Source organism: Lineus longissimus, chromosome 15 (assembly GCF_910592395.1).
Source record: "Lineus longissimus chromosome 15, tnLinLong1.2, whole genome shotgun sequence".
In the NCBI taxonomy this organism is placed as follows: Eukaryota; Metazoa; Nemertea; class Pilidiophora; order Heteronemertea; family Lineidae; genus Lineus; species Lineus longissimus.
The window spans coordinates 7,501,441-7,519,538 of record NC_088322.1 but is presented as its reverse complement, the minus strand read 5'-3'; the positions used below and the strand labels follow the sequence as shown (position 1 = coordinate 7,519,538).

The 18,098-nt window shown below is 39.8% G+C and overlaps 1 protein-coding gene across 5 annotated transcripts in view; it reads right to left on the bottom strand.

Annotated features, from left to right (window-relative positions):
- LOC135500029 (MAGUK p55 subfamily member 7-like) overlaps positions 1 to 18,098 on the bottom strand; it is an 83,646-nt gene that overhangs the window by 49,330 nt on the left and 16,218 nt on the right. Inside the window, exon 1 of one of the 5 annotated variants that reach the window (XM_064791184.1) lies at positions 16,660 to 16,747. The exons of 2 other annotated variants lie outside the window; for them this stretch is intronic. In XM_064791184.1, coding sequence (XP_064647254.1) covers positions 16,660 to 16,682 — 23 coding nt within the window. In that variant the 5' untranslated portion in view covers positions 16,683 to 16,747. Of the gene's footprint in view, positions 1 to 10,403; positions 10,770 to 12,246; positions 12,347 to 16,659; positions 16,748 to 18,098 lie in introns of those variants that run through there. 2 more of the 5 variants (XM_064791185.1, XM_064791186.1) reach the window with 2 other exon arrangements.

Genomic DNA, 18,098 nt, shown 5'->3' with positions numbered 1-18,098 from the left:
TAGATACAAAGTCACAACCAAGACAATCAGCCTGATTGGAAATGTGGATATAGAGACAAAGTCACAACCATAAAGTTTGTCAGATTGGACAGGAGGATGAAGAGACAAAGTCACAACCAAAATTATGAGACTTATATAGCGCTTAATCCAACTGGTTTCAGTCGCTCCAAGCGCTTCACATTATTACCCCTAGCTATTGGGCTGTACATTCTTGGTTCAAGCTCTACTCTCCGGGAGTATTACAGGTCCGAGCTGCAGCTATACAGAGCTCAGGACTAACATTCATAGTTTGCCATCTCTGCCAGCTAGGTACCCATTTACTCCTTGGTGGAGAGAAGCAAGTAGGGTTAAGTGCCTTGCTCAAAGACACAAAGACGAAACAGCAGTGACCCTTCCGAGAATCGAACCCACGACCTCCTGATTATGAGCCTGGTGCTCTAACCACTGTGCCAGTGATCTTCCCAAAGACAGTTAACCAAGACAGTTAACCCAGTGCAATACAGAATGAAAATACAGAGACAAAGTCACAACCTAGACAGTTTGTCAGATCAGAAATGTCGATGTAGAGACAAAGTCAAAACCAAGAAAGTTTGTCAGATCGGAATTGGGATGCAGAGACAAAGTCACAATCAAGAAAGTTTGTCAGATTCGAAATGAGGATGTAGAGACAAAGTCACAACCAAGACAGTTTGTCAGATCAGAATAAAAAAAATAGTGAGACAAAGTCACAACCAAGACAATGAGCCTAGTGCAATTCCTATTGAAAATACAGAGACAAAGTCAAATCGTGAGTTTCTTCAAATCAGAACCGATCAATGTCGATTGATCGGAATTCTGCCGAGCCACACTTTTACCCCCTGCATGGGATCTTTTACTTGCCCTGGCTTAGACACGACACGAGGTGACACAATTAAGGGAGTTTGGTCCCTCCGCAGATAAATTTTGACTGTATCTCCAGAGACTTTTTGTAGGGATACTGGAAATTGTTACCGAGTTTGGGGACACATATCCAAAACATCCTTCTCCTGGCCTAAAACAGCACAACACGGTAGAGTCCGATGACTTATAACATCTTATCAGAGTGTCAGAAACTGTCTAACATCTACTTTGGATCAATAACGTATGTACTCATCTGATAGGCGGATGAAGAATTATCCGGCTGTCTCCGGGCGATTATTAAAAATTTAACATGACAATGCGAGATGGCTTTCTGACAGACAATAAGACTTTAACAGCGCAAATGTCAATCATAGAATGGATCAACAAATTCATCACAGATTGAGCCTGAGGGGCTGTTGAAAGATTGGTTAATACCCCACTCTAAAATTAAGATGAAGGGTGGGTTTAAACTAAATGTATTTCCACTGAGACATGATTATGGTATAACCATAAATTTCTCACTAAGACCTTAATACCAATGAATGGACATGTCATAGGTTTTGATAAATCGTAAGAATTTTATATGTCCATCAACTAAATGGCAACAAACGCCCTTACGACAAAAATGTCTCTCGAATAATCCTCAATTTACATTAGAACATCAACGAACAAGCAGTCCACAAATTTGGAGTTTCTTTTTCTGATACTTTTCAAATCCCTTCTTTGACAAATTTACCACCAAGTCTAGAAGTGGGCTGTTGGAGAGAGTGGTTTAGTCCTCTAACCTACATTGTACTACCAGCCACAATTTTGCATGCTTTCACCACAGAGCAGGCCCGTATCTAGCTTTTTGGTCATGTCAGTCAAAATATTGGTCCAAATCTGCTTGAAAAATATGATTGTTTTTTTAGCCTTTGGGAGCATTTAGCCCTCTCTAGCTGTGGCCAGCAAACACAATTGTTATGTTTCTATTTCATGATATTTCATATTATCTCGTCTTTGCCAACAGAAATTCACATCTAATCCCTATTGGGGCTGCTGAACAAACTGGTTTGCCCCCTCCTCTGGGCCCTAAACCTTGCTAGCAGTTCCCTGGCCCAGCTGTTACACCAACTCAACTATTTTCAAGGAGTGTATACTACTCTCGGAACAGCCGAGCTTCCCCTTGGGATCTTTGGAATAGAAACGTGCAGATATAATTTTTGATAACCGTTGACATTGCCTCGCCTCATCTGACATGCCACTAGCGACGGATAACTCAGTGTGGCGTTTCTGGTTACATGAGAATCAAATTAGCGGGCAAAGGTAATGAGGTTTCGGTACTGGTTCAGAAAAAATTGACAAATTGTGTTAGTGACTGAGAATGATATCTTGAAAAGACAGTTAGGTGGCGAAGGTGCCTTGTACTTCTGAAGGCTTAAACCACCATGTTGTAGTGATAGGTAAGTAATTTGGCAAAAGTCCCTCACACTTTTGATGGCTCAAACCATCATGTTGCAGTTAAGTAATTAAGAAAGATAGTGAAGGTTTCTTGCACTTTGTAGTAAGATGGAAATAGTCCCTCGCACTTTTGTGGGCTTAAACCATCATGTTGCATTTTAAGCCCAATATTCCTGCTTATATGTCGGGCAATATATTGGCATGACGTGTACAAATCCTCTAAGACCGGACTTAATAAGATGATAAAGGTCCCTCACGCTTTTGATTGCTTTTTAAAGAATCTTTATGCAAATATTAGTGAGGTAGTGCAATCTGAGAGTATGATACACACGGCGTAAATGTATGTACAGCACATGGGAAGGATGGTGTTGTGACCATGCATTTAATGGCCCCACTAAGTGTAACTTTCACACAGAAAAGTAGTGTTTAGAAAACAGACCTAAAAGGGTTGGTTAATCTGCAGATACATCATTCTTGAGAGAAGAAAGTTCCTCAATGATTCTATCACTTATGCCAACAAGATACCCCACTTAGCCAGATCAAACAGGCATCAAATGTTGGTTACCATAGCTACCGCCACACGAATTACAATCATTCCGAGAAGGAGTGATTTAAGTTGCAATAATTCAGATGTGTCAATTGTCACAAGGACGAGTCACTGAATACTCACGAGATATTATCAATATGAGAAACATCTACCAGTTCTTTCAATTTTTTTTCAAAAATATTGAGATAGGTTTTACCACTTATGGAGTATTGATGAATTTGGTAAATATTATTTTACGATGCGAGGATGATTTTTTGAAGAACTGCTGGCAATTTTTTTTCGAGAAAAAAAATATTTTCGTACTAGAAGCGGAATACCTCAAAAAATACCAGCCAGGCCCTCACTAAAGAAGTTTATCAAGTTCCTGTGAAGAGTGCAGTTTATGTATACATATCTATTAGTGTCGGACTAGCATTTCTTTAACTGACATTAAAATGTGCTGCAACACACAGGAATCACCCAGAAACTATTATTATCGACAAACTAACATATACTATGGTTCCTTTTAAGAAACACCATACCAATTCTATCATGCTTCCAACCCTGAAAGATCAAAGCAGAGGTCAATATCAAAGTGAAGATCAAAGTGAAGCTCAAGTTGAAATGAGTTAGTTTGAACGACACCTCTCTCCCGGGCTATCCCTATAATTATTTGAAATGATATAGGAGGGGTAACCCTTACAGTCTTCTAATTCAGTTCTTAGTGGATAGACATGGTGTTATCCTAATGAACACTTCAACAATCGACACTGCTAATCAAGATTTGCCAATTCCTATTGCAGCTTGACCTGAAGGGGTAAACCTGTCACAATCACACCTGATTTCCATCAGGACCTATTTGATCATTCTGAGCACGTTCTAATCTGTTCCTTCATGAATAATGATCCCTTGAATCCAACTAAAGAAGAGTCATCCCCCCCCCCTTCCAATGACTAGGGTTAATAAACGCCTTCATTGGTTCAATTTCATGAAGAGAATTAACTCCCAACAAGTAAAAATAAATTGGTTCAATTAAAGCCGACTATTCCCAGCACTCAGAAGGTTAACTCCCAAAGTTAAAAATGTTGTTAGCGAAAGCGACAGTTCTGGGGCACTGGTGCTGCCATCTCCTGAGATAGTCAAGAACTGCATAACAGGCCAGTTTTCAGAGAAGATTCTGTAAATGGTAAATTTTTGCTATCCCGGCTGAGAACCGCTCCGCCGAGAATGTGGTATGTTTAAAATTTGCTCCCCATCTGCAGCCGAGTGAACTTCTACAAAATGAGCCAAGCTGGAGAAACAGCCTTGAGCAGAACTAGCCATCCAGGGTGCAGCGACTTTAATCTAAGTTGCCTCTTTATTTTCTATGTTTATTACTTGCCCCAGGCCCTGGCACTATAGTACGCGCCTTGATTTTGCTGTAAACGGGCAATATCATATTGCTGATCAATATTTTCAAGGTATGAAATGATCTTTCTCGAATCAAACATTCCAATATGATACACTATAGCGATGGTGTTGGTCGGATAAGGTACCCTCCTCGTGACCATGAGCTGGAAGGTAAAAACGACACAGCAGCTTGATCTTATGCAAACATTTGTTAAAGTGGTACGCCATTCATAATCAATGGTGGGTTAGGAAAATAGATATGCAGTTATACACAATGCCATAGTGCAGTTTTCATGCATGCAACTTTACTGAAACTAGGTATAAATAGTATTTCTATATCTGTCTAAACAACAGCAATGTTGAAATCTTTTTTCAGTTGATAATAACGATACAGCTAAATTGCATGATGCTGATTCAAGACTTGGAAACAGATCCATATAATGGACCCCAACATGAAACAGCAGTAACACTTCAACCATGTTTAACATTCTAACCAGACAGTATATGTGACATCGGGTCGCTTCAACATCTTCCGCAGCTTTGAAATACCCCGACCAGTAATCCCCGGGTCCTTCAACCAATCGTAAATTACCCAATCAAATTGCTATCCGGAGTCGACTCCCTGACTGCTCATACATTCAAATTGTTGCCTCTCTCAAGATGCATCTGATTTATGTGATTGGAAGATTTGTACATCTCTATAAAATTCTGAATGTCGGAGAGAAGATGTCAACATTATGGATAGGTCATACAATGTAGCCTACATCATAACTCATCACAAATTGAAGATAGTAATTCCGGTATTAAGCGATCAGAATGCTACATACATGATGATTGTAGGCTAATACAGGCCTGTAGATAGATACCTTTTGATCTTGGGGGAGGCAAAACACATCTTCGTCTCAGAAAGCAAAAATCCAGTGTGGGCATTTAACTCCCTCCCCCTTTGGTATTTGGAGCCGCTGTCGACTCGACTAGTGGTCAAGAGGTCCCTGGTCCGAACCCCAGAGACTCTAGGCAGGTCTGTTGATCAAACTTGCCTTTCTCCACCCACCCAGGTGCATCAATGGGTACCGGTCAGAAGGGCTTATACTGTGACCCTGTGTGCTGATTGAGCAGATCATCTGAGTTCTACTCAAAGGTTTTAGGAATGACCAGGGTTTAAGTGTAAAGTCGGATGATACCGTAATTGATATCAGACTACAAACGCCAACTTTAACTTTTTAACCTTAATAATTTCAATGTTTGCCCATCTCAACGTCATCTCCCAATTGGTTTTACATGAAAAAGATTCACATCTTGTCAAAAAAAAGTTAGTTTTTTACCAACCGAAAAAGATTCTCTCCCGGCTTTAGCACAACTAGCCTGGGGTTCATGACTAACTCATTCAATATGCAGCAAGTGCTTAATGTGGTATGTCCGTTATCTTAATATCATCTCGCATGTGATTAATTATGAGAATCTTGCCCCGGGCCAACAATTATTCTGCTCATATCTTTACCATTTTATCTATCTCGGACACAGGTTGAGTCAGTTAGGTGGCTGAGGGCAGGTATGAATTCAGATTCTGGGAGTGGCACAGAAGGCAGTCTGCTTCTGAAACTGACCATGAGTTTCAGTCAATAATCCTAACAGCCCCATCGAGCTCGATGGGGCCAAATTAGACACGGGAATGCAACGAAAAAACATCCCCAGAATGATTTTGACACGCTGTTTTGCAAGGCAATCCATGGAATCACAAAAAACTACGAGAGTTGGACAGATGGAAATATGACTATAATGAGAAAACGGAGCCACTCGAACCCAAAGTGGGCGTAGTTTCTTTAAATGCGTACACGAAGAAGCAATCTGCAAATCAATAACTAGAGCTGATAAGAAAAACTATGAAAAAATCTAGCAATCTAGCGTACTGGCATCGCATAATCACCATCGTTAGTACTTTTTGTACCACCAAGTGAGATAGCTGCGATCATCGCACCAGAAAAAAATCCTGCTCGATTAGCAAAAATCAGAGCTAGCTTGATTTTGATCAGAGATATTGGCGTATGTTTACCGAGATGTTGATACCGCCTCACAGCATGAATTATCTGTGTACAAATAGAACCTTCTGAGAGTGTAAACAGAACGGCTGATGCAGTGGTTTATTCTGAGTCTTCGACTAATTTTTTTATAGCCGGCTACTAACCTTTTATTTCTTACTCTTCTGTGTTTGCTTCAAACAGGGGAATACTATATTTGGGCTGCCCGGATGGGGTGTCTAGAAAACTAAGTGGGTCTTAGTTTTCTAGTGAATAGGGTCCTAGTTTTCGAGTTGGTCATAGTTTTCTAGTGGGTCTTAGTTGTTTTCTATAGGTCTTAGGTCTTAGTTTTCTCGACACCCTGCCCAGATGGGCCCAAAAAGGCGAGGATTTTCAAGATAGGGGATTCACAGAAACTTGGCAGGTGCACGAAAATTGCATCGAGGCTTGCCGAAAATGCCTACCAGGTATCTAGAAGGGTCCATTTTTATATCAGGATGTCAAAGCTGCTCAATTAGACCATATTAAAAGGGAACTTGTCTGCAGTAATAGTATTGCATCCACCATGACTTGCCGTCTAATTGTTTACTCCTCAACTTCAAGACCACAGCACCTCTTTTTGTCTTCGAAGAGAGCGTTACATTTTTTGATTTTACCGGGTCAACACAGTGCAGATTGCCATGGAACGTTGTTATACCAATTAAATCCTTGCCGGAATGAAACTTCCACAAGATATTTCCCACCTTACTCATCACTGCGCTCTTGGGAACATTCTCTGGCTGTGCTGGTCATGATGTTGATCCAACACTGCAGCAGGGGTTCCGAGCACAAGGAGAGGTTGTCTAGAGTACTAAACAGGAGATAAGACTGGTATGCATTGCACACAGACAACTAAATTGGAAGGCAACTCGCTCTTGAGATTATTCCCTGGTTGTGCAGATCACCTTGTTGATTCACCTCTAGCGGAGAGGTTGGACCAACCAAATCAAGTGCCAACTCCCACTGTCTCACCAGACCAGGATCATGTTCAAAACTTAGTTGCACATGTACAGCTATTAAAATTAGGCAAATTCCTAAAAAACTTTTACTAATTGGTATAAAATGCCATCAAAGATATTCAGAAATGAAACTGAAATCTTATCAGATTTCCCATAAAGGTTACAGTAAAGTTATCGTGAGGAAATTTTCAATAAATTGTACAACTTACCAGCTCTCTAAAGGACACCCAAAGAGAAAACATCAAAGAAAGGGCCAAATTCATCCAGGATCTTTTTAAACGAGTGTTGTGTGGACCATCGTATGGTCTGGCTGCAACTAAATATGGCCCAGCTGAATAATATGTAATAATATGCTTAATTGATCTCATGAGAAAACTGTGTTTGTTTAATTGGCGGCCAATCAAGGATGCTGAACAATCGCCTTAATGGACGTTTTAAAACATTTAAAGCTCAATGCAGCAAAACGCAAGGAAGGACTTGGATGACCAAGGATTTGACAGTGCATTGTTACCTACTCATCAGCCTACCTTGTGATAATTATGTAGGAGGTGGCTCAGGAGCTAGAGGCTTCATATTTGAGGTGCCGCACAGCCTTGTGGTATAACTCTGCTGGCTACAATGCAAAAGGCCCCAGGTTGGATTCCAAAAAATTAATTTTGGATGAACTGGCACCGCTTTCAAGGAACTAAATTCCGATGCTCGTCACAAGAAAGTTTTGGGCTCGATATGAGATAGATTAATGAGGGTCTGTTGGATGTGACTAAAAAGCCTTGGTCGCTTGCCCTTTGCATCTATACCAGGGCAAGTAAAAGATCCCACATAGGTATTAAAAACAGTAGCCTATAGTGGACTTAATACCTCTGGCAAAATCGAATAGGTTTACGAAGCATTTATTAAATGATGAAGAAGACATGGGAACAGATTTTTGAATGTGAGAAGTCATTGTCATCTCAAAAGCAAATTCATTTTTTTGGTGGGGGGGGAGGGGAGGGGGTAGATCCATTCCATCATGCACTAAACAAACAGTAGTTATACACTAACCAATAACACATTTCCATTACAATAATTATACAAACATTTTTTACACCACAAAACAATTATTGTGATTCCTGCCAATTGTGCGCCAATCATTAAGCTGCTATATTTCGTTTCATTATACAAATATTTTCTGTGCTAAATTACCCATATGGTGTGCACAGTTATTGTTTATTCATGGTGATTAGATTCCACTTGTTTTGCATGCATTAACCCTTTGTCAATCAACCCTCCCATTAGCTCCTTATGAGTTATTTAAGTGAGCAATTTTCATCAGCAAAGTTATCACGGCACATGTTGCAGGGCAGGGCTGTATTTAGCGGGGTGAAGAGGTGCAACTGTTTTTCATGAAGCTTTTGGATGAAAAGTGATGTTCTCCTCCCTTCAAGAGAGCCTATATTCAAAATGTGATTTAACAACAATGGCTGGGTGAAAAGTGAAGACCCAGGACTATCACATGTCACTGCAACTGCCAATTTTCAACAAAGACAAGCATTTTTACAGCTTCTTGCCTGACCAGAAATTCTTGAACAAATGCGTGGCTTTATCTGCCCGCCCTTTGTCAATGAGAGGATTTCACTTCAAGCGGGGGTACATTTAGGCCCCCCACATTTGCGTATATCAGCCTCCTCCAGCAGAAGCATTTGATAGAGTGACCCTTCGTTAGACTTTTCTTTAAGCCAGAAATATATCGTCCAAGAAAGTAACAACGGTACCTCCAGAGCATTCTGAACTATCAGATGTACTCCATCAGTTGCCTTCATAGTCATATGGCTTGCCCATGTAATCTTCTTGGGACACTGCATAAGTTTCATTGCAAAATATATTGTAGTTTTTGAATGAGACACCAGCGTGGCTTTCAAGGAACTAAAATTCCTGGCTCTTCACGCACAGACCTATGAATGAGACTTGAAACCGAGGCTGCATATCATTGGCCCAATGTCCAGCATTTTCAGAGAAGGCCTAGTCAGACTCTGAACTATTCGAACAACAAATCTCGAGTTGTATCTTAAGAACACATTTACCTATTCTCAGATTTCCCTCAAGAGAAAAACAAGGCATGGTTTCTTTTGGGATGAACAAAATACCTGAGGTACGATTGAATCATGACGAACAGGTTCAATCAAAGATTGGGCCAAAATTATCGGCTACGGAGTAAATCTTAGTTGCGTTACACCAAAATGGAATTTACAAGTAGCCTACGTTTCAAGATTATCTAGTTCGAGGGGTCTTAATTGAAAATTGAAATACAGCACCCAACTTAATACCAAGTGTAAAAAAACAAACAATACACAGCCATTTTTTAAAGTTTACCATTTTTATTGATACACTCTGTATAGGCATAAGCCAGGTAAGTCAAATTGAGTTATATGAAGTCCATCTGACTCCCGAGCTCCTGCACGTACTCCCTCCCCCTTTAATGCAAGGTTTGGAGGATGTGGATGACTCCAGTATGGCATCTATGAAAAAAGGTAAAGATACATGAAAGGCTTCACTATTCCTTCTTACTCAACCTGTGCCATGAGATCAGATACAGACTAATGAAGATGGATAACTCTGTTAACCCTCCACAAACTACTCCATTTCACGAAAAAATGGCACTGCATGCAAAAAATTTTAAATGGCTGGGAAAGGTGCCAACTATTTGCTCCAAATAGCCTGTTCTTCATTATATTTTATCCAATTCTGGTAAAGTAAGCATTTTTAGGTACTTGGGAGGTTTTAGATAATAATATACAACATTCTGTTCAACTGCTGTATTTTCTGTGTAAAATCACAAGTGTCATTTTTTTCGTTATCTTAAATTGAGTGTAGGACTGGAAAAATCTATACAGAAATAATTTGTTTCAAAATGAAAAGACAATCACACAAATTCATGGATAAATCGTAAATTACATATCAAGGGCATTCTCATGAATGGTCACTTGCCTGCCTGTTGTCTTATAATAACTTGTCAATTCTTACCTTTTTGAATGCTTTTTTGTGGAGGGGACGGGGCAGAGAAATTTAAAGGAAACAACACACTTATCAATCAATGATCCATACTTTCATGTCCATACATTGATATATAGCTGATATCTATACACATACATATGACAATCAGAGTAAAAATCTTACCTTCTTGCCATTTCAGAAGTATCCACAACAGTTTTTCAAGTGAAAAATTCGCATCAGATTCCCCAGTGAAATATTCACATCAGCTTCTCCAGTGAAATTATTCACATCAGATTCCCCAGTGAAATATTCACATTAGCTTCTCCAGTTAAGTATTTGCATCAGTTTTTTCAGTGAAATAACCACCACATCAGATTCCCCAGTGTAATATCCACAACAGCTTCCCCAGCCAAAATATTTCAAAGCAGATCCCTAAGCATCGACAACCGCATCTGCAATGTACTCCACAATCACGACCAAAGTTGAAATTAGTCACCACCCTGGAAAAATGGCTTTCTGAATGCAGACTCAGGAATGAAACGTGCCGTATCCTAGCAAATCGACCACGAGGGAATGCTGGCAGAGCAGTTGTTGCTTCCACGAGGAAAGGTACACGGATCTACGCCGAGATAATAGATCAATCACAATTGGCAAACGGTTTAAAAGTCAGCAGAGAACACGACTAGATGAGAGTATCTGTGACTGGAACTGGCTACAGAATCTGTATTGGGCTTTCAATTGCATGGTTTTGACACCGTTTTTAAGGGTGCAACCTTTAAAAGTAAGCAGGGAACGTGAATAGGAGAGAAAATCTTTGACTGGAACTGACTACAGGATCTACATTGGCGTTCAATTGCATGGTTTTCGTTTAAAGGGGTACAATGTAAAACTGAATTCTTGGGAACTGGACATTGACCTTTGGAAGACAAAGGGCATTACAATAAGCGTCAATTCGAAACCCAGGATGCACTCACTGCCACAGTCACACCCCTAAACTGTTTAATAATTCAATCAAATTCAAATGCTAACCCACATTTGGATGTGAAGTAGCTCATCAAGTGGTTGGCTCCCCGATACTCATTTCGTTCTGCAAGATCATTAAGCGGACGGAAGAATTTTTACATTGAATCGGAAAGTTTTCGATGAAACACCAGCAGTGGTTTGCAATGTTGAAACACACAGGAGGAACTATCAAAGGTGAAAGTGTGAAAATGACTTTGAATTTTCCTGTATAACAGGAATATCAAGATAAAATCAGCCCAGCAGTAATGAAGTTTACTATGCTTCTGAATAGAGGGCAGCTCTGACATGTATCAGAAATGCAAACAAACATTCTGTAATTTGTTTGTGCAAAGTTTTGCATAACGGCAGCAACTCTCTTATCATCGTTAGTGCCCAGCATTACTGATACATTTCTCGAATATTTCAGACCACTATTCTGGGTAGAACTTGAAATCCTCGTTAGTGCCCAGCATTACTGATACACTTCTCGAATATTTCGAATTCAGACCACTATTCTGGGTAGAACTTGAAATCCTAAACAATTACAATGTTCTCCCCAACAATTTTTTTGGGCCGGCTGCTGTAGCCATATTTTGACACAATTGAGAATTCACTTCAGTTCTGTCCGGGTCGGCAGCAAAATCTGTCTGGGTGCTCTAACAGTAAAACCATTACCAACTTTATGAATGTCCAGGTGCTAACTCTTTTGTCCGGGTGCTGAAGAGGGGAAATTGATTCTGTCCGGGTGCTGTGCCTGGACAAAAAGCATAGTGGAGAACTCTGAAATCGAACTCCTTCACAATGAAGTGAATGCCCAACAAAAACAAAGAACAAAGAACAGACCCACACCCTTGAAATTAGCATTCACTTGCTTTAAGATTTCAAGTTCTAGTCAAAATGGTGGTGCCTTTGGTCAACCCCTTAACTGTTGAATGCTTAGGTACAGTTATTAGAACTGTAGCCACAGTTATTGGTAATGTAGCCTTTAGTAAAACTGTGAACTGAACCTTAAATGACTACCAACCTTTCAAGTCCAGAGTAAGCCATATTCAGAATTGGTCAGAGCGCAGCTTCTGTTGCCTGAACTGGTCGGAGCTGATCATAAACAAACAAGTATTAGTGATCAACAAAGCTGATTACTCCAACTGCAACATACAACATCCAATGACGTGGAGACTAACAGAACCTGGTACTGATCGGTTGAGAACAATAGGCCTCATTCACTATAGAGGTCAGGATTCGAGACATTGTGTCCTGAATCCGGATCCATCCGAAACAACAAGAGCAGAGCACAGCAAGCTCCAGTTTTCTTCCGGCAACCACGCAACCGGAACTCCACTAGATACCTATTAACTCTTTCAGTGAGGGTGATGTGCATCGTACGTCATGTACATGGCCCCATGAGTTGCGAATGAAGTGCATAGCATGTCATGCCCTACTAAACTGTTAATTCACCAGCACTTGGTCGCACTCTTTCTGAAAATGCTTAGCGCACTAGGGGAATATTCAGGGAAAGCTCAATAGCCCCCCACAGGCCCCCATTGACTGACAAACACACAACACTGTCAACACACATAAAATAATTTCTCGTGCCTGTGACCCAAGTCCACTTTACAATGTTGTGAACAGGGGCAATGAAACCCTGCAAACTGCCCCCCCCCTCCCCGAAGTATGATTTGAATGGGTGTTTGCTGGGGTTGCAGGGGCGTAAGAGCAGTCCCTGCTCTATGATGTGGGAGGACTCATTTCTCCTGCAAAGCTAAACTGTGGCTCACAAACAACTGAAATAAAGCATTTTTGGGACAAATAAGACTTCCGTGTCAGAGACAGGGAAATTAAGTATTGTGTCATGTCTCGTCACATCTCCGTGTCAGCGACATGACATGACGCAACACTGGATTTTTCCTGAGCTTGAACCAAATGGCGCCATCTGAAGGGGGAGATTCGAACTGAACTCATTTCTCTGTTCAGGATTTTCTTTTTTTTGGGGGGGGGGTGCTTGAGAGGGGGTCATTTGCCACTTTTTGATGAAGAAATAAAATGTAACTTGAGAATATAGTAATATTTGATTCTAAAAATCTCTGGTCTTTGGGAAGCTTCCACAAAAGACCTATATCGCTTTTTGATCGTTTTTCCTCGGGGCATGAAAAGGGGGTAAAGGAGTGCTGGCACTGGAAGTGTTATAAGATTAAGAGGGTTAATTACCATGAACAGATCAAACGTTCCAATACCAATAATATTTATATCACGATAATAACATGTGACTGTGTGTCAATTATCATAGAGAACCTCATCAATAAAATGCCATTTATTTTAATCTCCAGACATCAATATCGCATTATTATTTATCCATTCTGATGTTTGAGATCGAATTCTTTATAGCTGTGTGTTAATTACAGGACCAGTTCCTTTCAATCAAAATATAAAGTCCTACACGGTTCATTAAACATTTGAAATTTATAATTGAATTTGAAAATTTATGCATAACAACATAACTCATTTTAAAAATCAATACGCAGAAGGCCTTTGTTATTTTACTTAGGGGCCTTGTCCAAATTATTCGCCGAAATTCGCCGTAATTCGCCCCAAAAACGCCACAAATTCGCCTTAAATTCGCCGAAAGTCTCCGGCGAATTTTGAGGAGGTTTTGAGTAGGTTTTGGCGAATTTTGGCGAACTTGTAAAAATTCGCCGTGAATTCGCCAGAAATTCGCCGGTGAATTTCGGCGAATAATTTGGACAAGGCCCCTTATTTGGAGATGGGCAATATATTATCGTACCACTTCTAACAAAACAAGCCTATAGGCGAATATGGGTCGTCGCGTTGATGCCAGAACGTCCCCAAAGTTTGGAAATGTTGTTCTTAATTCCTCCGGGTTGGGGTACCTATGGCTTGATCAAATGAATATTAATGTGGATAACTGGAAAATATTATACTCTAATGCCCAGTAAACGATTAGAGATATTTGTCAACATGAAATTTTTGGTGAAATCGCAACAAATAAAAAACTCGATGTATAGTAATCTTATGTTTTCATTTGAACTTCAAACATATTTAAATGATATTAAATCAGTGAAACACAGGGCTTGTATCACAAAATTAATGCTGGAAGCCCATTGTCTAAGAATCAAAACTGGGAGACACTGTAGTCTAAGAAAGTGTGAGGTTTGCAAGTCAGGGGAGGTTGAGGATGATTTTCACTTCCTTGCGGTGTGCCCTAAATATGCGTCAAAACAGCAAAACTCATTGCAGTTGTAATAGAAGTGATCTCCATTTTCTGTCTCTGTCGGATCTGACTACAATTTTTCTGAAAAATCCTTCACCTCCCTCTGCTGCGATTATCAACGAGTTCTTTAAACTGCGTAACTCTATATTGTCCTGATTTCCATTATTATGTTTTTGTCTTTAAATATTTGTGATCTTATTTTGTATACCCTGTAACTTTATATTGTATATTTTGTAATTATTTTATGTAACCGTTGGCCCCTAGTGGGCGTTTTATAGTCTGGGCTCCTGACCTCACTCTCGCTGTCGTAGGTCAGGCAATAACAAAAATCTATAAATAGAACAATAGCTTAAACCACCATTTCCACAAAAATTCTTATGCCTAATTTTTTTTAATATTATAAACAACCTATCCTGCAAAAACCAACGCAATCGGTCAAGGTTTAGCGTCCCAAATCGTACTTTTGCGAAAATGACAATATCGCTAAAAGTGACGTCATTATATGGGGAAACCCCTTTGTCTGAAACATAAAATAACCGTAATCGCGCATTTTAAGAGTAATTCCGGTATTTCTACAGTGTAGAATGATGTGTTCAATAATAGTGCATAATCCTAGGACAGATACAGCGCTCAATTCGACCGTAAAACGATAATTGGCTCGGGAAATACGACAATCAAGATGTACAGACCGGGGGAGCTGGCTGTACGTACCCATAAGTCTTTGCGGTAGTCTCGCGCGTACCGGATATAACCTATCAAGCTTTTCTCCTTCAGAGAAATACTGCGTTGCGCTCAACTGCCAATTATGCATTAGTCTGGTGGACACGAGGTTGGCCTTAAACTTGCTTGAAATCGAAAATTTGGACAACACACGTGTACTACAGCAAACGGCAGCATTCTGACATATAGAAACATGTGGTCTGATTCTATTTTTACTTGTCATTTAGTGATCACGCGTCCAACCTCGTATGCAGGGTAATGTGGCTTTCTCATTGGTCGAACGTTAATTTTGTTCACAGCCTTATAAGGCACTTGAGCGCAACGCAGTATTTCTCTGAAGGAGAAAAGCTTGATGGGTTATATCCGGTACGCGCGAGACTACCGCAAAGACTTATGGGTACGTACAGCCAGCTCCCCCGGTCTGTACATCTTGATTGTAGTATTACAACAATGGCTGAATCTAAAAATAACACTCCTCTTTTCTGCCGTGTTATTTGTAGACGGTTGTTGTTACCTGACCCGTTCCTAAACCCTACCAAAAGCCCGGAGATCGAGGTCAGAGAACCAGACTATTTAGCGTTTTAGAGTAATAAAGAATTTGAATTTGAATTTGAATTTTTCCACCGCTGTACCTTATTATCATAATTATGCCCACGTGATTAGCTGCTCGGTATTGACGAGCAAGTGACAGTCCTCATTTGCATGTACATTAATGTCATTATTATGGCTGACGCGATCCTGTAAAGTTGTGCGTAATTTCTAATTTCTCGGCAAATACTTGATTGATTTCGTTGAAATTTGAGAGTATTACAGATTAGATTACTGCTTACATTGGGTCTTCGTAGTTTCTTCATACATCATCGATAAAGACACGTAGCTTTGTGAAGAAACTCACCATACTGCTCGCTGGCCAGCACAACATTCCTGCATGCTACGTATACACGCTCATCAATTTTGAGCTCCCAATTAATAATTTTATTCATTTCGCATTTTACATGAGACGAAGGACTTAATGAACAAGATAACGAACTTTAATGAAAACTTAAGTTTTATTACAATAGGACAAATACTGGCAACGCAATTTGCATTTCAATTCAACAACTGCCGAGCATCCTAGGGCTAAAACTATCTTCATTCATAGTCAATCTCGCCATTTAGCTAAACGGACCTGAAACAAATCGATTCAGCGTCTACACTTTTACTCCGATTTGTCTCAAAATTGGTGACAAAGAGGCTGAATGTACTGCAAACAATTCCTCGGAACCAAATTTTAATAAAAATGATTTTAAAGATATTTTTTAGTGTAAAATGCCCGTTGCTAGGCATGGTTGCTAGGCACATGCTGCCACAAACATAATGACAGAACCTGACAATAAGGGTCTGCTCTCGCGACGACCAACAAACAAATCATTTTCCCAAGTGTACCATCACGTGACCATACCAAATGCACTGAAAGCAAAGTTGCTGAAAGGTTTTAACTAATTTGCATACCTTCGAAATAACTGGAAATCCATTTTGGTTGAATTCCACCTGGCAGTCACTCAAAATCCACTTCCGGCTACATATAATACGACGCTTGTTTGTCTTTTTCTTTCGATGTATCAGTCCCCATTAAATCAATTTTACTCCAAAAACGAGAAGTCACCAGAACTGTTGTATCATATATGGATAGACTGACGGATTTTGTGTCAAACCACATGAAATACAACTCCAGCAGCGCACAGTATCACAACTTCTTGAATAGTCTGATGGTGGTAATAGTGCCGATAGGACACAGGCACTTGTAAGTTGCAGCAAAAATCAGTGCATGAATATACTATACTTAAATCACCATTAATTAATAAAGAACACTTTTATACCTTTGAAGTAACTGAAAATCCATTGTGAATTGCTGTTATGTAGTTCCAGTCTGATGCAATGAACACACTACCCAACTTCAGTGACTACACTATCCAACTTCACTGACGTATTGCTAGTGTACGGGTACAAAAGGTCTTTGATGGTGGTACAGCGAAAAATCTATTTCATTCCATACATGAAAATTCTAAAGTAAAGTCACCAATGTTTAGAGTACTAGTACTGTTAGACGGTTTCCAGTTTTCCGTTTTGAGTCAGTTCACATGAAGTCCAACACCAGCAACGTATGGTCCAACAACTACCGCACTAGATTTGTTCGATGGTATTAGTATCAGCTGATAGCACAGGAACTTATTACAAAAATCAATATCAAACTCATCAGGCATGAAACGAAATCAACTGACTCTGATTCACCAGTCACCATAGAGACATATCCGGTACCTCAGTAAAACGACACCATCCGGACTGCAGCAGACTGACCTACTTGGTCTATCAATCATACCATCCTTTTTTATTCGCAAAAAATCTTCTGACCTTTTTTCTCATATTGATGGTTTTGTCATTGGAAAATCAGTTGACTTGCAGAAATTAAAGTAACAGATATATGGAAGATAATGCTGTTTAAAATCTAAATCCCCTGAATCAAAACTGCTGCTCAAAGAGTCTAAGACACTGAGGCAATATGCTCCAAATTTTATGTATGATCAAAATGAAATCACACACTCATGTACTTCTCAGAATTATCCTCATGAAATGAAGTTCAACAACACACACTACCAACACGTTTATCCTCCAATGTACTCTCACCACTATATGATACAGATATCTAACTGACTAATATATTGGAGTCATCCCTGTATACTCATACACCAAGTAACAAGTCAAATAACGATGGCGGAAAATCACTTAGTCAAGTTAGCGTTGTCTCCTTCATAACCACCAGGATCCATTCCAGAGCAAATAAAGTACTAGGTGTTTAAAAAAATGTTGTTTCAGTCCAAATTTGAAGTAAAGTTTATTGCAAATAATGTACCTCTCACAGAATAGAATGGATTGGAGGAGTGAGTAGGAGT